The sequence below is a fragment of the Phoxinus phoxinus genome, assembly GCF_949152265.1.
Source record: "Phoxinus phoxinus genome assembly, chromosome: 25".
NCBI classification, from domain to species: Eukaryota; Metazoa; Chordata; class Actinopteri; order Cypriniformes; family Leuciscidae; genus Phoxinus; species Phoxinus phoxinus.
Genome location: NC_136900.1, coordinates 15,381,961 through 15,403,305, shown reverse-complemented (window position 1 = coordinate 15,403,305; position 21,345 = coordinate 15,381,961). Strand labels below are relative to the sequence as shown.

General features: G+C 38.2%; 1 protein-coding gene across 24 annotated transcripts in view; it reads right to left on the bottom strand.

Moving 5' to 3' along the window:
* ppfibp2b (PPFIA binding protein 2b) overlaps positions 1 to 21,345 on the bottom strand; it is a 48,651-nt gene that overhangs the window by 12,013 nt on the left and 15,293 nt on the right. For 8 of the 24 annotated variants that reach the window (XM_079604204.1, XM_079604223.1, XM_079604224.1 and 5 more), the window contains exons 4-10: positions 12,693 to 12,779; positions 11,528 to 11,641; positions 9,036 to 9,173; positions 5,350 to 5,553; positions 4,522 to 4,614; positions 2,067 to 2,178; positions 1,676 to 1,708 (exon numbers count right to left, since the gene is read on the bottom strand). In XM_079604204.1, coding sequence (XP_079460330.1) covers positions 1,676 to 1,708; positions 2,067 to 2,178; positions 4,522 to 4,614; positions 5,350 to 5,553; positions 9,036 to 9,173; positions 11,528 to 11,641; positions 12,693 to 12,779 — 781 coding nt within the window. Of the gene's footprint in view, positions 1 to 1,675; positions 1,709 to 2,066; positions 2,179 to 4,521; positions 4,615 to 5,349; positions 5,554 to 9,035; positions 9,174 to 11,527; positions 12,020 to 12,692; positions 12,780 to 16,115; positions 16,259 to 21,345 lie in introns of those variants that run through there. The other 16 variants (XM_079604215.1, XM_079604225.1, XM_079604226.1 and 13 more) reach the window with 9 other exon arrangements.

Below are 21,345 nucleotides of genomic sequence, written 5' to 3'. Positions count from 1 at the left end.
GAACAGGAAAATTTACACTAAATACAATAAAAAAAAACTAAAATGCACCCTGATTTGACATAAAAAAATATAGTAATGTGCAACAGATTTAACTGAATATTCCTCTACACACGAAAAACATTTAGGACAAATTGATTCAATAGATTCAGACTTTGATTCACGAGAATGAACTGCATCTTTCTGAGATACAGTCAAGCTAAAAGAAACCGCTACTTTTAGTTAGTTACTCCTCAACACTGCATTATGGTGACATACTCCATTTAAAAAAACACAGATAGATGATGTTGAGGTAAGCCAGCCCTCTAAGAGCGAGAGAGAGAAAAAAACAGCCTCCTTGGTCAAGAGTCAGTCCAAAAAAGCTCAAAGACATACAGTACTGGTCTTTCTGAAGGTTTGTCAGGAGAAATAGCAGTCAGGCGAAAGACTCTTTTAAAATACGTTCTAAAATACGTGTACATGCTTGTCCAGGTTGATACTTGCTTTTTAGCCAAGCAGTGATTTACTCTGAGACTTCATAGCAGAACCTCAAGCTTAGAAAAAAACTGACATGATAGTCAACAACCACATCCTGCAACATTAACCTTGTTAGAGCTGGCTGACCACCTCAGCTAAATCAGCTAACCAGCTACAATGTTACAAAAAACAAAAACAAAAAACAGATTAGTTTATTAGTATTATGGAATAATCATTCATCACACATATTCATATTAATAAATTAATATAACATATTAATTACAATATTCATTACATTATATAATGTGATTTATAATATAATGTGGCCAATTTATACTTAATATATTTCTATTAACAGTTTCAAATTATGTAAAACTGTATATTCAACATAACAAAAGGATTACAAATAAAAACAGTAAACTATATTTTACTATATAATGGGACCAATGTACTTAATATATTTTTTATATATTCTATTCTATACTTTATTACATAATTATAAATATTCATAAAAAATATATATTTAACATCCCATGTAATATGATTATATACATATATACAAGGTAAAATATCATTATAATATGAGGCCAATGTACTTTTTATGCTCTTATATAATATATATCAAAAAAAAAATATATATATATATATACACACATTTATATATATATATATATATATATATATATATATATATATATATATATATATATTTATATCTGAACATCATATTACATAAAAAAGGTCTTTTCACACACTATGATGACTGAGTAGGACTTGAGTCAAAAAAATACATTCAGTACTGAGCTGTTAATAAATGCACATATTATAAGATTAGCTGCTTAGTGCTACAATGAAGAATGAAGTTCAGCAACATACAGTAGCTGTGAGGTGATTAGTTGTATCATCATTTCTTTTCTCTGAACTGGCCATGGCCCTAGCCCTATATAAATAGTAAAGAATGAGTTTTAGCTCACAGACCCATGGGAAAGCAATGAGTGGCTGCAGGGTGTGACGACAAGCATGAATCAGACACTTAACAACCCCTCCGTGCGCACACACGCACGCACACACACACAGGTAGCCACTGAGGGGATGTGTGCGACAAGCTTGACAGCATGCCAGTGTACATTAGCCAGATTGACAGAGACGCTGAAGGGCAGTTGAATCAAGCTGGGGTACAGCATGGGAGGATCTGAGATGTTGATCTGAAATGTGCGCTTACGTTTGTCTCTCAGCTTTTTCTTATACACTTCCTCTACAACAGGGAGCGTCGAAGACCAGAGGCCACAGTGATTACCAAAAAAAGCCACATGTTAGTAATTTCAACACTCGCATGAACATTTTCCAAAACACACACCGTCACTCCCATGCAGCTAGTATTTGGTACTTTCCACAAACGGGGAACATTAAGTGAACAAACCTTTTTAATTTTTTATTGTATATAAAACAACAGTAATTCAAACAAATCAGGGCTTAAATTTCAGGCTTGTATTTGTTGCCTATTCATGGAAAGTGCCATTTAGTAACGTAATGCTAAATTATTCTGGGTTAAGGGCTCGGTAGCATGTTGTAGCACTTCAACAACCTTTAGAATTTAATCTTCTTAGATGTACCTCTCTCTGTGATGTCATTGTTGATGGTTCCTCGGGACAGAAGCTGACTCTGTAGACACTCGATTTCTGCATCTTTCGTAGAAAGCAGCTGCTGGAGTTTGGCAATCTCAGTCTAACAAAAACGAAACACTTTAGCAGATTAGCACCTTTCAAAAGATGGTGGAAACATCATCTTCAACCACGATTCTTTTTCATTTCAGAAAGACAACGAGGCACACATTTTACACAACATCATGGTGGATATTCAAAATGGACGTTATCACATTAATGCTTTTTGGGAGAACAGAAGAATCTTACATTGACAACACAAATGTGACAGTCAGGCACAACAAGGTTAAATAAGGATAAAACGACCTTCACTGTTTTGGGGGCGACAAACGGCACTTTCACACATAACACTCACTAAATCTTCACAAAGCAGGAAGAAAGTTACAATACCACAGACAAGCAAACACTTTCTGTGTTTGTAGCATATTTCAACCATTAAAGCACCACCACCAAAATGCTAGCAGAACTCTCTGATATGATTTCCCAGAAAACACATTCAACTAGCTATGCTGGAACTACAATAGGCTACTTAGTTGAAAAAAAAGAGTGCAACATTTTTGTTAAATGAACATCCTAGCAAGCTAAAATCAAGATAACAGACTTTCTACTCGATTTACATAAGCTTGAAGAGATTACATCAGAAGTTTGTGATTGGGTAAAAACTCTATGGCAGCATACTCAGAGCATGCTAACCTTGTAAATGCTCAAATGTTAGCACATAGCATCACACATGACCCGTCTATAATTTCTGTGCCACCAATGGCACGACAAATAAACATCCCCCATCTGACGTTGTTTAGTCAAACATGAGAAAAGGTTGAGTGGGTAGTAACAGGCAAATATGACTAACGTTAAACTTGGGATTTTTGTTTTGCATTTTCAGGCTAGAGAAAAACAACCAGACATAATGAAGTCTACGGAAACTTCAGAAAGGATGTATATACGAATATGGTGTGCGTATCTGTTTATAGCACCATGTTAAATTGCTCAACCCTTATTCCTACAATCTGCTGGAGGATGTAGTCATGTATACCTGAACTAATACGCAAATACTAACACAAACATACACATGCTTCTTCCATCAATGAGCATGAGGCAAACACAGATGGATGATCTCTAGTAGCCCATCCACTCGTACGGTTTCCCTACATTGCTTGCTTCCACACATAACGTGGTTTAAAAGATTGCCACTGGACCATGTGAAGCTTCCTCTTGAGAGCAATTGTGAGCGGTCTAAAAAGGTCAGCACCAAGACAAGAACTTGGGATCATGAAGCTGCTAGATTATTTCACAAAACTACTCCGTGCATGTAAAAAGCTTGTCAACAACTGACCGAGTAAATCAATTACACAAACCAGGGACGTCCAATCTTGCTCCTGGAGGGCCACCTTCCTGCAAAGTTTAGCTCTAACACACCAGCCTGAAAGTTCCTGAAGATCCTGAAGGCCCTGATTAGCTGGTTCAGGTGTGTTTAATTGGGGTTGTAGCTAAACTCTGCAGGATGGTGGCCAGGATTGAACGTCCCTGAAATAAAACAATTATAGGTGGAAGAGGGTTCAAGAGACACACAGAGAATGGGGTTCAGACTGGGAGCTCAGAGAGGCATAACAACCAAAGGAGTGGATATTTTCAAGGAACTATGAAAAAGCTCGGTTGATAACTTAGACCTCCCAAGTCCTGAGCAGAGGTGGAAATGTTATGAAATCGACCCTGTCCAAAATGGCACTTCTTGATGCAAACTTGCAGGCTTCATTTTTTAGTTTTCCTGTGGTCCACGAGACATTATGGTGTCCCATTTTATGATTCAAGAGGGTACTCCCCATGTGTCTTCAATGGACCTTGAAGGACTCTATAGCAATCTCTATAGTGGTGTTATCCAGCAACACTACATTAAACTGTGGACGCAAGTACTGAGGGTGCCATTTTTGGACAGGACCATCATCACCCTCTCCTTTGTGTCATACTCCTCAGGGAGGATGGCAAGGGATAAGGAGTGGGAGTGGGGTTAAGCACCTGAGCTGTCCGACAGCGCTCCTCCCAATGCTGTCGTTCTACCTGAGTTTGCTCGACCGTGAGCTTCAGGGTAGAAAGTTTGGTCATGAGTGACTGGTAACAGACATGGAGGGAATAGGTGATAGAAAGCTGAAGGAAGAGAAAGCCAGAGGGATGTTCATTATGCTGAGAGCTTAAGAATTTGTGAGTGCAATGAACTATTGAAGAGTTCAACTAGTATGTATAGAATAGTTACAAGATCAAAGAAAGAAGTTAAAGCCAATATGGCTAAAGAGACTGTTAGTAAATGCAGATGTGGTAGTTGAAGTTCATAATGAACAAATCAAAACCGCAAGAGCACCAATTAGTAGACTGGAGGCTAACAGAAGTCCAGATTTAATATACAGTACATTACCTTTGTGGCTTTGAGCTTCCTCTCATATTGCGATTTCTCTCCCTCCAGTTCTTCAACTTTGCTCTTGAAAAGGCGAAGCTCTTGTAGCAATGCCTAAAAAATGAACAAAAGCAAAGAAGAAAAATGACACGTTACCTTTTGGTGGCAAATATCCTACCCCTTTGGCAACAGCTATCTAAGGTATGGAGCCCCTAAATTGACTTTGTAGAAAAAATAAAACCCCAAGATTCACTTGTGCATGTGGAAAAATGTTATTGCGCACACTCGAAAGTTCCAGGGGCTTTTCCCATACGAATTTCACTTTAGGGGCTCTGCACTAAGATCATTCAGATCAATAAAAAGAAAATTCAGAAGAGAGGGTTTGGATTGACCCATGAAACCCACACACCGTGCAGTTAAAAACAAGAAAGCTCTGGAGATTCATGGGAAAACTTGCTTCTTAAAAAGATGCCTTGGCTCCTCAAAAACGGACAGAACTGATCAAGGAGGAAACATCTAATAGGGTCACCACTAAGCCCACAACCCTTCTGGAAGCTCGCTGGAACTACTCCGCAACTGTTAGCATTAGTGAGCATCCATCATGCAGGTTTACACCCAAAAGAAATAACATTCTTTCATCAGAACACACTGCAAACACCAATAACCATGAGATTCCCACAGTGGAGCCCACAGACACATTGGACACTGTAGGAAGAGGCAGTTAGTACGTAGTAATTCCTGTTGGAGTGTCCAAAAGTGAGATGGGGGAATGGTTATGTTTTAGGGTAGAGCAAAGAGGTAAAAGAGGGTCTTGAAGTAAATCCACCATGTAATGGAGGATCTGCCTACATTCTCTCCTCCGCTTCTACAGCGGCAGCTGCATTCCTCAGCGTCCGAGGCACCAAGGCCCACATCGGGGCTCTGGTCGAGAGCCTCGCGTGTGCAACTGTCCCCCATGCTCTCCAGGGCCCTCTGCTCCTGAATGCGATTGCTGATTTCCTCCTGGAATTTACACATCTGCTCCTGTAGTTCACTAATTAGATTAACCACACTCTGAGAGAGCAAAAACAAGAAAGCCAGAAAAAGGAAAATGTTGATCAGATTTGGAAACAATTATGAATAGACATAGATGATTTTGTGATTAACCTGGGTTCTCTAAAAAGGCATATTCATTATTTGGCTTTGTGGAATTGAAGCCAGTTTTAATATCTAATAAGTCACATGTCCTCACAAGAAAAGTATTTCCAGGTTCAGGTTTCTTGAACTTTTGGCCTTGTGGACTTTTAGAATATATAAGTCATTTAAAAATCTTAAAAACAACATTTTCAAAGTGCCACTTAATTCATTTGTCCACTAACAAAGTCCTACAGTGTATATACATATGTATTTTTAAAACCTAAATCTATAAAGTCTTTACATTAAAGGCATTCAAAAAAATACTTAAAGCATGACCAAATATTTCCCCACTGAACCCATGGAACATAAAAATACCAAACCGTGAACACCCTTCCATGTTGCCAGCATTATATTGACTTTTTATGTTTTATGCTTGAAACAATGCCCTTTTGTATGAATAGTAAAGGTGATGATGGGACATTCTCTTTGCCAGAGTAAATAAGTTACTGACCTACTAGTTTTACAGAAGGGTTTATATGAAGGCAAGCTTTTCTGGGGACCAAGCTACTGTATTTCATAGGATAAAATGCAGATGCTTGGGATTCAAATAAATTGTTGAATACTGAATCCAAACTGAGATGTACAACAGTGCTATTCACTGATTACGAGATCTGACTTTAGCAACGAGCGTGTTAATGTTCGGTTTGTTTTTCACTTGGGAACAAGTGAATGATTAGTCAGACTAAATGCAGTCAGCCAGAGGAAGTTTCATATGATATTCCCCATTGATGCTAAAGCTGATGATAAGGCACACGTTCCACGCCTATATTTAGCTCCATGCTAAAGGTTTGTGAGTGGGGGAGATGTCTGTGGTGAAAGTGTTTGCGACTGTGGTATGTTCAAAGTGAATTTCAGCCATTCCGTCCCGTTGAATGGAGCCTTGCAGCTGTCACCCTTGAGGCCAGTGTTTGTTGATGCAACAAATGCAAGGGGAGCTCAGTTACCCCAACACTAAGAGTGTGAGGTGACGCTTCAAAAAAAGAATGGTTTACAAGATTGAGACATTACCCAGAAAACATTGACATTTCATTAACCTGACACTGAATATGCACACACTTTTGTAATAAGCAAGATTTGACAGAAATTTTATACTCTCCCCTTGTATTGAAGGCCTGAGTTTCTTTAGTTCTGTGTCCAGTATTGTCTATGTTAGCATATGGTTAATGTGGTTGTTTATGTTTTCTCCAGCAATCTCCTGAGTGTTCTGTGTGTATTTAATAAAGACAGTTTTTTTCCCCATATTCATTTCATTGTGCGCTTCACTACAGCCACAGCGTGACAACTAGGTTATCTACATTTTTTAGTTTTTGTACATCGTATGCATATTTTGTTAACTTTTGCCACAAGTGTTGCAGGTTTATACATCCCAATTTCAAACCGTATAAATATTAAATGTAAAATGTACGTGTGATGCCCTATAAACTGGAAATACTACATGCATTTCAGTGAGCGGCCATTAGCAGCCTTTTCTTTGCGTTTCACTTCATTTCTAAAGGTGAATGACACCCGTTGCAGATACGTGTTAAAAACCGTGTGATGTGTGCAGCTGAATTCTCATCGAGACAAGCGCTGAGCACTTCTGGCGTCTGTCATTTCACGTTCATCAAACTGCCTGTCACTGTCTCCCATTTAGGCCCACCGCATGCTTTTGTGTCTCTACCGATTAACATCTTCCTTTATCAGCGCATTGCCTTTTTGACACTGGGAGCATTTGTGGGACATAGGTTTTGAGTGTGTATGTGTAATTGTCTGTGCGTGTGTGTACATATCGTTAAATCATGTTTCTGTAAGCACACTGTCAGTGTGGAAAGGCTGAGTCTCTGTGATAGCCCGGCTCAAACGATTGATGAAGACGTAACAAAGAGACATCTATGGGCTCACAGTCCTTCCCATTATTTCATCTCTTTGAGTCTTTGGTATACTGTACCTACCTGAAATATAACACCAGCAAAATGTTCACATACTAAATAAAAAATACAATATAGACAGCACTCATAAAGAGCTAAACATCTTGAGATGAGGATACCAAGACAAATGTATATTCACTATGAAAATTCCCAAGTTTCTATTCATTTGATTGTAATTTGCCCTATTTTTTTCCAGGTTTTCCCATGGCTGTGGGAAACCTGTCCACTTGGCGTCTGGGAAAATGCTTTGAAAAAGGAACCTTCCCATTTTTAGTCAGCAAGCCAGAGATTTAGTCTGTTCAAGAAAAATAAAGCTCAGGACCGATGTTCTTTTAAAGTGTTATGGTGTTTTTCTGAGTCTCTGTTTAGTCTGTTGTCAATACACAGCGTGTAACTCTGGGAGTCCTATAAGTAATTAGGTGTTAAGAGGTGATAAATCTACAGGATCCACATATACACACACTACAACATAAACATGCCACCATGACTTCCCTGTCCTCTAGTTATGTTTCCATGTGCCATATGGAAACATCAGATTAAATATCAGCTCATATTTTGAGCATGTTTACTGTTCTTGTATTTCAAGATGGCGCTCTTCGGAACCACAATATCATGCCTGAAATCAGATCATCTTCTATCGAACAACACACTTTTCTGTTAATATATTTCTAAAAGTATTAAACCTACCACACATATACTGACATGGCTGATTTCTGTGTGTGTAGTTTCAATTGAATTAGAGCCAAAAGGTGGACAACAAAGACAGGCACAATGAAAAAGGCGAAAATAACAATCTCTCAATCAGGACATATAAACCAGCATTTCACTTGTTTAAATATTGACTCACAAATTAATTATATATGCGTGTATGTATATATATATATATATATATATATATATATATATATATATATAGAAAATACACACCACACAACTTATAACAATATTCAGTTTTTAACGTTCATACTACAAAATATAATTATCATATAAAAACTTAAAAATGCCTTGCCAACTAACTGAAAACAGTTTAAGTTGAAATACTAAAATTTCTCAAACTAAAACCTAAAATTTAAGCTAAAAAGCGAATAAAAATGACAAATGCATTTAGTAACATTAAAAACAACAAATTAAAATAAATTTAATTTTAAAAAAATAAACTACAAAATATAAATATTATTACTAAAATCAAAATATGAATAAATACTATAATAATAAATATTATACTGACAGTACATTAGTTTTTGCTTTAATAATAAAATTGGTATCGAGAATTGTGAAATAACTGCATACAGTATATTGTGACATCCCTACAAGACCATAAAAATAGAGGAAGCAAACACCAATAGGATTGAACCGTAGTTAAAAGAACAACGTTTATATTATATTATTCAAGTAACATCGTATAATGGATGAACCCGTTGCCCTGTTTGAGCTGACAGTCTGATACAGTACCTCGGCTTTATGATGTTTGCTCTCTTCATCCGTGTGGTTGTGTTCCTCCTCCATGCCGACAAGCTTGAGTTTCAGATAGGAAACTTCATCCACTAGTTCCAGTTTCTGCGTCTCCAGTGATGTTCGGCTGAAGAGCTCCTAGAGCACACGCACACACGTTAGCGAACACATGGTGACACACAAACACACCCACACAGTTGTACTGTATACAGTAACAATCCCACGGCACACGGTTGGCTACTCGCTGCTCCACTGGCCAAGTTCTTTCACAGAAACGCTTGCGCCAAAGCTAAGCGCCGCTAAATATACTCAAGCAATGAACGCTATTTTTACTTCCTCACCCTCTCTGGTGCCTGTATGTGAGAAAGTCAGGAGGGCCAAAAGAGGGAAACTTCGTTTCCCAGCATTCCTGATACTATGGGCTAAATTCAGCAGGGCTCTGAGAACCTTTGCTAACCAGTGTTTTAAAAAGCCAAAAAGGTCACAAAATATGTGCACATAATAGCCCTCATATTCATATATAAAGAATTATAATATATATACACCGGTATATATATATATATATATATACATATTTTTTTTACTAATATAAATATATGTATATCTTGGCCAATTTTTAAATCCCCCCAACAAAGATATTTAAGTCAGCAGATTTTGTCTGGTCTAAGTTGTGTCTCATTACTTACCCTTAAGAAGAACCTCAGAATTACCCTTAAACACTCAAAAAAAAAAGACGCTTCCTCTTTCACATACAACTTCTCCTTTCTAGTTTACAAAGCAGAATACAACATTTCACGTCATTCTAACTATCAGAAAGCTCGGACAGTTACAATAGATCACAGATGGTGTGCTCATGTCTCGAAATCTAGATTTCTAAAATCAATATTTTCTTAATTAGTTTAATCTAATAGAAATGTGAATTCCAAGCGAGTCCCAAGCATATGATGATGATGGATGAAATCCACTGAATGCAACACAAACATCCCTGGTATATTGATTATCTCTTAGTTCTGTGAAATACAGTGGACGTGAGTCACAATCACCCACCAGCAACACACTCTATCATGCAATAGACCTTAGTCAGGGTAGTGCCATATTTACTTTTTGACAGAAATGACAACAAGGCTGTGAGGGTTTAGAATACAGTGCATTCAATGGATTGCACTGATTTTTTAGGCTAGCTGACGAAAAGCTGGGGAAAAAAACTTTCAGCAGACAAAAACTCCAAAAAACAGTATTAAAAGTTTTGAAAAATTATGTGATCTAGGACCTTTAGATCACATGCTATTGCAAGCTATTTTTACAATAAGACCTTTGTCTCTACTTTTCCAGTTGGTTTTGATTTACTGGACAAGGATTTAAAAAAATATTTTTTTACTATTAATTTTTATTAATTAAAATGACTTTCTCACATCTAAAAAAAAAATATCACTCTATCTCTCTATATAGTCTCCTACTATCTACTACAAATCATTATTTAAAATATACTTCAAGTAATGTTAAAGAAAACGGTCATGTCTAAGCTGTGAGTCTATCAAAAACATGAGGGGCGTCTTTATCTCTCCATCTCTGACATTCCATCTTGATGTGAGCAAAGTATTCCTGTTATGGAATCCTTATCATGATCCCAGGGAAAGAAAGAGGGCAATTCTCACTAATATAACATTAAACTGCTGTCATTCAAAATATATGTTCAGATGACAAAATTTCTAAAAAAATATATATTTATTTTTCTTTATTTATTAAAACAACAATATCTACAAAAAATTATATTAAACATATATTACTATGATATTATAAATGTAAATCCTTTCTAATAATAAAATAAATTAATAAATATTCCAAGTAAATTCCAGAACTGCAGAATTCCAAGTAAAAAAAAAGTGTCTGAAGTGCACTGTACAATGTAAACATTGTAACAATGACTCAAATCAGTTCTGTCGGATTAAAAAAAAAAGAAAAAAAAGAAAAAGAAGAATCCTACAACGGAAACTCACAAATACTGTAAGTGTCTATTTTTGTGGTTCCACTTGGCAATGCTAAAGGAACACAGCCATTTCAAAAACAGTACTTTGGAAATTATACTACACAAATCAAAAGAACAGTTGCCAGCAAACAGCTACTAAACACGATGGCTAAACAAGTATGATTACAAACCCACCGGTTTAAGCCAGTTAATCATACAGCAAACAGTAAAACATGTAAATCACACTGTACGAACAACTAACTCCACGGAGACACTCTTGGATAGGAAGGTCTGAAGGTGTCATTATGCCAGGACTGGGTAAACCACATGCATAAATCAAACACACTGAAAAGGCTGACCATTTAATCTGAGTCAGGTCTACACAATTACAACTGAAGCAGTTTGTCAAGCAAAACCAGCAGGAAGAAGATTCAATCATTTTAACTTTCCCTTCCTTATATTCCTCTGATTTCTGCTTAAAACTGAACGCAAAGCCAGATAAATGACAGAAAGTATGTAGTCTTACCTGCTGGAGCATTTCCTCAGTAGAAATGAGTTTGTGGTGGTGTTCTTCCAGGGAACTTTCCAGATCTCTGATCTTTTCTCCTTGAGCTTCAACCTGGTCAGTGAGGACACTCACCTAAAACCAACAGACAGCAGACAACGTTCACTCAGGCTAACCTTGAAACCTGGCCAGTGTTTCCCTGCCGGTCCCTCCTACAGGTATGCTAATGACGATTGCAACACACAGGGAACTCCAAAGTCTAAACAGCAGAGGAATGTGATCCTTCAAATGTGTACATCTGGGTTAAAAACGACCATTGCTTAGCATTGACACACAGCCATGCTAACATGTGAGCCTGCTTGAGTTTCAATTGTTTTGAAAGTGTCCTTTTGTTCAACACCAACTGAAGGACTGCCAACCAGCAGGACAGGTAAAAGGAGAAGAACAACACCTCGAGGGCATTAGCAGCCAATCGTGTTCATCAGTGTTTTAGAGCTCAAGACAATCCACCAATCAGAGAGCAAGAAGGGCGGGCATATAGAGAGTGACAACTTTTGACACTTGTTGCACAGTTAGACAACCTAACTTCTTAAAGGTGAAGTGTGTCATTTTATAATGGAAAAATATATTCTTCTACCCCTGTTTAATGTGCAGAGACAACTACAAGTTATTTATAGGTTGTCTTGTGGTGGTTTCAAAACATTGCTATGTTTGTTTGACCAGCAACTTGGAATGGATGATCAAATCGTTCAGAGGAGAGGTTTGCAAGTATTTTTTAGGTAATTGGACTTTTTCTGTTTTTGAATAGTCCGTTAACTGAACACAAGCTTGCTAGTTTAGTGTAAACATTACCATAAAGAACAGGTTTGGCTAAACTCACTCTGTAGTGGCTACCATCGTGACTTAGTAGCATGTTGAGTAACACCAACCCTCTAACCTTTCACCAGATTGTCCCATAGCTATGTGATCAATGACCAACCCATTGTGTATTAGACAGGCAGTTGTGTCACCCTGGGCTGGAGCGCGGCAGTGTCACATGTCTATTCGTTCACAGAGACACCACAGTCCCCTGGTTTGACCCTGTGAGGTTTTACAAGTATGTTGGCTAGTTGTCTTCTCATTGTGTTGACATTGTGACTATTATGTTGAGCTGAAATGCCTTGGAGGCCTTAGTGAAATATCTCACCTGGAGAACCAGAGACTCTTTGTCCCCTTCTAATCTCGCCAGCCGTTCTTGATAGGTCTCATTGTTGCTCGAGGACTGGAGGTTAACCTGTGGAGACACACACGTGCATATGTATGTTTACATCAGAGATGTCATTTTATCACTTTAAGTGGCTGATTTTTCTCACGAGGGCCTCCAAAATGTCCCCTTAATGTAGGTTGTTTTAAGTTGTACTTGCTTTGTGAGGACATTCAGCTCAAATAGCAAAACCTGAACCACACACACTCACACAGAAACTGAAAGTCAACAGAGAGGTGTGCAAGAGGAGGAGCTAACCTGCTTATCCAGTTTTTTGAGAATGAATGGCTCACCGGCAGTGACGGAATACACTTCTTCAACAAAGAGTAGTATACAAGTGAGCCAAATACTTTTGAGAGTTGTAAAGGTGTTAACTGACATGTTGGCACCAAAAATGAACTTGCGTCAATGCAAACGCAATAAAGGAGCTCATTGCAAATGAATGAGGACATTTGCATAAAGTTTAATGGTCACAATTAAAATGGAAAAAGAAGCATGTTGATGTGCCCCAGGGTTGTTGTGGATGGATGGATGGATGGATGATACCAATTTAGCATAACAAATTCTAATAAGCTGAAAAAAAAAAGATTAAATAAATCTTCTGTCCAGTCTTCAGACTATATCAGCAGAAAACATGCCAGTAAATAAATACACAGCATGCAAGATAGGACACTGTCACTTGTCAGCGCTAAGCTAGCACTTGCCACACAGATAATCTCTCTCTTTTAAAAGCTTCTGCTGCGTCCAGGGCTGTCAATTCCTTCTGAGTGCCACAATAAAGCTGTCTACTCAGGGTTTACAGGGCCGGCGGCCTGGCGGAGTAACAGGGTTAAGCCTGTCTAAAGGCAGTTTCTCAGTCTTCACACATGAGGATTTAATTGCATAGTGATTGCAGTTCACTGCTAATTTAAAACGAAAGTTCATTTATTTCTTGGGAAACAGGTAGAAAGAAGATAAGAGTTTTATGTGATATAATTTGATATTTATGTTTATACAACGGTTCTTTCTCGTTCTCGATTTTGATTGGCTGAGAGCCTTTTCCAGCCTTGAGATATTTGTGCAGTAATAGCACTCCATTACACTGTTTGCATCACTCCGCTTGCGGCGACTGTCATGGCGGTCGAGCAAATCCAACATATTTTTTATTAAATACTACTGTAGTTGTGTCACGAAATGTAGTTTCAAGAGTTTATTAGGCGAGAATGTAGTTATTTAGACATCAAATATGTGACTAATATATAATCTTAGTGCCTATTTTATGATATGTTGAGAGTGACAATGCGAGCTCCAGGCCGTCAGGGGCGGTTCAGCACTCAAGTACACACAGAGAACAGCGTCATCTCGGCCAGTCCTTCGGGAATTTGCCGCTGGCCTCTATGTAGACAATGGTTAAACATGAGATAGCCTATTAAAGCAATAAGCCCCGGAACCCCAAACCCCCTTAGTTGTTCTAAATCCACTGTAAAACACGACATGACGGGGCTTATTGCTTTTATAAAACGGTTACTCCATAAAAATATTAATTTTAATATTAATTTTATTCATAAGATAAACACCAGCAACAAAAAATATAACGTTTTATTACATGGCTTTATTTCTTGATAACAGACCGCTGCTAAGGATAACACACCGTTGTCATGAAAAACAGAGCGTTGCCATGGACACGGTGTTCTTTAGCGGAAGCAATACAATCGTTTTTAAAGCAATAAACTACTTTTTAAAAAAATAAATAGAAGGAAGAATTGCAGTAAGAGCTTGAGAAGCTAACGTTGGCTTGTTCGGATCTTTACCACATTTTAACTTTAGTTTGTCAAAATTCTGCGCTCTTTCCTGCTTACCAAGTCCTTCTCTATAGATTTCGCACTATAGATGACCTCGTTGGTCATAGATCTGTCTTTAACAATCTATAATTTATCATTAAATATGAATTACCCTATGGAGAAAATTAAGGGGATTTTACTTCCATAACCCGACTGTTGCCGTTCAGTGGCACTAGTCGTTCATAAATCACACTTTAGCTTTTAACCTGGAAACCATAACCATAAACATTAAAAATGAACAAGAACTTACATTTAACTAAAAAACCTAAACTCAGAGAAAGCAACTTTGTCTTATTTTTTAAGAAGTCCACAACACACACAATCTACATTTCATTTAACCTTCACACACATCGATTCATGATGCTCTAGAGCACCGTTTCAATTTATTACCTCACCACTCACCAGAGAGATGTTTATAAGCAAGACAACCCACAAGTCCTGGAATTCCCCTTTTCATGTCCCACTGCCTGTTAACAGAACTGTAAAGGCCTGACTTCAGAGGAGCTCAAAAAGAAACTACAGTGATCATTATTACTCCACTGTCCAAGAATGTATGACAATATTGAGTTTTATGATACAACCCCTCCCTGTAATAGTGTAATGCACGCCATTCCTCTTCTAAACCGGCATTTTTTACAGTTCTTTTCTCGTGGGGAATAATTACTGTAATTTCTTTCTTACTTTGAAATGTAATGGTTGGTTAAGTTTTACATTGTGTGCTTTCCTGCAATGTTACACATACCTGGCTTACCGCAATACCTTGTAAACCACATCAACCATGGCAAGCAAGCGTTTCAAGGCCTCTTCCACTTCAAGAACAGGTGTGCACGCTGGTGTGCAAACCCCCACCTTTAATCTGAATTTTACTGCATGATTTACAACCACTAAGAATCAAGTGTTGTGTCAGTGAATGCATTTTTGTTTTGTGTTCAAGGGCATGAGCTCAGAATCATTGAAGCTGGACAGGATAAAAAGCGCTTTTGTACTATTGCAAATCACAAGCTCCCGGCACACATCCACACCAGCACAAAGCAGCCTGACGTTTTGAACAACAACAACAAACAGTTCTACACAAATCCAACCACTCTATATATCAGTCATGCTCATCCAAGACCAAGTGCAACAGAAACCGCCACTACTTTCACGTCTCTCGTATCTGGTTTGGGATAAAATGGAGATAATAGGGAAATAATTGTTAACTAAAACTAAAATAAACGTTAAACTGAAATAAAATATTTTTACAAATTACACCTTCAAAATCACTAATATTACTGTAATATTGTCGTTGTTGTGTTTGTCTTGTTGATTGGGACTATTTTTTTCTTAGTGGAAGCTTTAAGATAATATAGGTAAGATTATAACATATTTGAAGCTCAAATCAATATTTCATTATATATATATATATTGCAATAATGACCTCTTGACAGTGCATGATCCCTTTCATATTATATACTGCTCAAATAAAAAACAGTAAGAAAGAAAAGCTGAATGGAAATATCAATAAAAGTAAATAACTTGCAGTAGAAAAGCAGACATTTCAACCTACCTTTTTAAGCCAAGTGAAATGCTTATAAAAGTCGATTTTCTCTTCCATGCTGAAGGCCCATCTCGACCCGTTATAGCAAGGGAGCGACTGCAGCGGCAGGCTGAGATCTGAGCTTTGGGTTTCAGTGAATCTGTGCGCCTGTTTTACAGGGTCGCCTCCTCCTCCTCCTCCTTATATTGGCTGCTGAAGACAGGAGTTCCTAACATGCTGAAGCAACTGCACAAACCTCATTTCTAATGCCAGACGTCTACCCGAGACCCCCTGCGTCTGATGTCCAGCCAGACACTTAGAAGTTCAGTGAGTGTGTGTGTGTGTGTCAGATGCAAAACATCAATCCACAACTTCCACTCCCTGATGTCACATACTACAACACACCAACTTTCTTGTTCACATTTGAAAGTCTACATATTTGTAATCTTTCCCTCCCTTTCTTTCAGCCTTTTTCTTTTCTCTGTGTGAGACAGTGGCTTTAATTAAGTCCAATGCAAGTCTGAACCGAAACAAGCCAGTGTCTCTGTTTAAGCACAAGAAAGAAAGAAAGAGAGAGAGAGAGAGAGGGTGGGGGGGCATTTAAAGGCACACTGCCTTCCAGTGATCTCCCATCTGTTTTTACTCAAGGCTACAACCCAAAGACCCTGTTTCCTGTGGAAGACATCCATCCATTTCTGTGTCTTTTTAACTTTACAAGCAACCCTGCTGTCCAGTTGTCTCCTTCATAGACAAACACAGCTGAGGCAAATACTGAAGGGAATAACAAGCGCAAACTAGCCTGTTTAGTGCTAGATAACATAATAACCTTGAGATCTGGTCAGGCCTTTAGCTTAACATGCCCCTATGTACACACTGCTATAAACTATTAAATAATTAACTTTCTTAAAGAGCTAGAACATTCTGTCATCATTTAAGGTGTAGTCACATTAGCAAAATGTCATGTGTAAAAAAAAAAAAAATCCATTGTCACCACTAAACTGAAGTTTAAAAACTACAAAAAGCATTGTAAAAGTGCACAGTAAAAAACAAGAGATCTAAGTTACCATCCCATTCAATTTTTATTTTATTTAACATCACATAAGTAATTTTACCGTAAAATACTGTCAAATGTATGGTCTTTGCAAGTGAAACTGATGAATTATGGTATACTTTATAGTGAACAACAGTAAAGGACATTTTCAGAAGTCCCTGTGTGACATTATATGTGACTATTTTATATAAAATGTTGTTTCTTCTCAGCTTTGTTATCAGTATAATTATTTGTATATTTGGGTGTTTTTTTCTGTTACAATATATGTTATTAATGTAATATTTAATGCATTATTTTAGAGTCATTATATCGTTATGTAACTTAATTAAATATATGGTTATAAGTTGTCAAATATACAGGGATCAATATGCCAAACTGCAATACTTGAAACGGCTGCCTTTTTTTGTTGGAAAAATAACTATATAGGCTATATATATACATCATTTTTTTTTACAGTGAATTGGTCTATATGGCAAACACTATATGCCTAGCTTTCTTAAATCATATGATAGCTTTGTGTGAGCAAAAGACTGAAATTGAAGTCATTATTCACTAAAATGTCCCTCTCTAGTGAGCTGTAGTCAAGATTCAGACCAATTCATGAATGAATCATTCAGGCAGATTAAGGAAAATGGATCGACTGATTAATTAAAAAGATTAAAAAACTAGGGAAGACTTTTCTGTAATAGTAGATGGTTACATTTGAGCCTGTTTGACACAAAGCTGAAAATATAGTGCACAAGTCATATAGTCATAGAGCATTTTTTTTATTTTTTTTATTTTAGTCGTTTTCGAACTTGACAGTCCCATTGAAAACACCGGCTCATGATATTCTTTAAACATTCACTTTTTGTGTTCCACACATTCATACAGGTTTGGAATGACATAAGGGTGAGTAAATGGTTAACTATCCATCAAGTCCAAAACTATCAAATATTAAAAAGTCATAACTATCAAATAAGTACAAACAATAATACAAAATGCTGAAACATTTAGTATGGCCGTGGTGATGGCTTTTAAACCTTCTTCTAGTATCACCTCGCTCGGAGCGTTTCCTGTTTGCGTTGGTGTTGTGTAAGAGTGGGGATACGGTCACCGCATGAGACTCTTGTCAAAAACATTAATTGAATACAGCTGGAGTCAACAAATGACACTGGCCATTTTGCGCAGAGAAACACTGTATTTTGCATCGTTTTTTTGGTGCTTTACGGTGAACTTTTTCCATTCTAAGACAAAAGCAACTACATATTCTTGAGGGAGGGAGGCTGTGATTATGTCAGCTATCAAGCATTATTAGAGGTTCCACCCTGAGATCAAGCAGAGACGATTGGGTCTTTATTAGAGTAACACGCAACTTATCCAGAGCTTTGCGAGTTCAGCTGCACCTGGCAAAGTCTCTGATCCTGACAGCTGCGGAGCTGGAGACACACCAGACACACGTGCGCATGCATACATAAGCAAGAGTAGACATATTTTAATACTATCAAACAGACACGCGTTACCTACAGCGGCTCAGACAGGTCTCAGATCAGGTTATGAGAAGAACGACCTCTCTTATCTCTGTTCTGCAGCTGCCACAAACATTCCTCATGTGCCTGTAAACACGGGCCAGATACGGCGTGTAAGAACAAAGCGTAATGCGGTCCCTCTAATGCGAACGTCTCACTATCAGGACTTGATCGCATTTCCTGCACTGTTTTTACCAGCTGTAATTAGGGAGCATGTGTACTTGATCCCACTTAGAGACACAGTTCAGAGGACTGTTGTGTTGTAGAAGGCCCCTATGGACTAAAGCCCAAAGTACACTTTAGATTTGACATTTACGCTAGGGTATGTGGGAATCATCAGCACACTATCCACAAACTGAACGAACACCCAGACAGATTTTTCCAACTCGCTTAATATGCGCTTTGATTTTTTTTTAGCACTAATTAGTTTGGCCACAAGGTGGCAACACTGGCAGATAAACGGAGAACAAGAAAAACAAACTAGATGGAAACGACCATAGAAACCCATGTTGACGAGTTTGAGGAGATCAAGAGATACTCATAACTCTAGTTTAAATGAGTACAAAGACATTTTTTTATCACTGACGTTTTAACATTTGGAGAAAAATAGCGCAGACAGTGGACAAGCATGAATCTTTCTAGAGTGTATATGTCAAGCACTTGTGTTCATGCACACTGAGTATACTTTTAAGGCTATGAATTTGACTATACTTGAACTCTAAGGAATACATTTTGTAGGCAAAAAGGTCCATTGTCTATCATCAATATTGTAGCAATGTATGAAGCCAAAGACTTCAGATATTAAAAAACGGTGCATTTATATTCTGAATGGGAGAAAGTGCAACGCAATATGGCGGAATAAGTCCCGCCTTCTGAAATAAAAGAGCCAATTGCCGATTGGTAAAGTCATTGCGTCACTGCAGCTGCCGACCAATAGAGTGGTGCAGGTATGACATCACTTAAACCAAAAACATCACCAAAACGCGGAAACGAGTTAGCAATTTAGCACTTCCAGATTCCTTCGTCACAAAGTCAATGGATTTTGGTTAAATGGCTGAAATAAGGTCTGTGGTGAACACAACCTCATTTAAGACACTTTCGCGTTTTATTCTATGACACAAAATACATCAGTATTACCCCACTCACTGTTCTACCTCAAACTTTCTGGGAAAATGTTTTTAGATAAAAACTGAAAGAGTTGTCGGACGCTTAGTGATGGTGACATTGAAGTCCATGTCCGTGGTGACCAGGGACCGTGGTGTAGTTCGTTTATAGCCTACCTTTAGCTTTTTACTTCAGGCAACTGCATTTAGGCTTCAAAATTAATAAAGGTTGTGTTCATCAGTGAAAATTTACTTTATGGACAAAACGTGCAAGTGTCATAAACCTTTGATCACAGAGCTTGTTTTTTAGCAATAATCCAAAAGCCTATGGAAAATGGGGATGCTAACTGCCGGTTGGCCTACAAAGTGACATCATATCTGCACCACTCTATATAGGCTTTAACAGTTAGTGTTGTGAGACGCGGTTAGAGGCCAATTCACCCTGCACGCCAGACGCTCGCCAACCAATGAGGACAGTCACTGGATTACAGTACGTCACTTCTCAGACATTCCAAGACCCGATAAATGCCGATTCAACATGTTAAATCGGCAAAAACGACCGCCAGCCAACACCGACAGGGGTAACACACTGATCCGACAAAACCCGACAAAGTGTCTGTTGCTATCGGTCGGCGCAGTGTGAAGTGTCCTTAGGACTGCACATGTGCATTGGCTGGTCTAGCCTGAAATATAAGCTTATTTAAATGCAAAAATTAGCCATAAGAAACAGCATTTATGGGACAGTTCATGTCAGATTTGGTTGTTGAGTTAAAATGTTATGTTAGTGTGGCAAGCAGATTTTAAAACTCCCTCATTCAAGTAGATAGGCCTGGTCTTGGCTGCCCAAAATGGCTGCCCGGAGGCGGTGCAAATATGGTAACAGAGTGAACAGACTTTCCTTGAAAGGGACTTTGATGAAGCATAGTCACTTGATGGTGTCGCTTTCTGTTGGTGATTGTGGCGAATCCACGCGACCAACTTGAAACCGTAGCAAAATCTGCGTAGGGAAATCTTGAGAATTTTCCATCTTGTGGATTCCTATTGAAATGACTGGATTTCGCCCTTGAAAATTTGACAAATGTGATCCCTGCAAAAACACGGCCCATGACTGATCTTCGAGCTCCGCCAACAGGTTGCTTATGCACTTTACATAGAGATTTTCTGTTAATTGACCAAGGAATCACCACAGGCTACTGATGAGAATCATGTGCCAGCATTTTCCATTGGGATACACAAATAACAGTATAACGAATCTTGTGACTGTTTTTGCCAATAACACATACCAGCAAAACAAGAAAAACACTATTCTGAGAAAGCAAGCATTGCCAGGTTACACATCAACAAACTAATCTAGTTGCATGAGCAGAGACGTCAGTTGAAGACTTACCCTAAAGGAGATGAAGCCGAGTTAAAGGTGACTGAATAGATTTTAAAGCGGAGCAAAAGAGTTAGTGACGAGAAAGGAGAGAATGACTGTGTGGAGAGAGGAATATGAAGGGAAGAGAGGGAGAGAGGCAGGAAGCGCAACCCTATCAATGTCTCAGAGGGGATCCGAACTCTTTTAAAAACATCCAAGCAACATACACGCATACGCACGC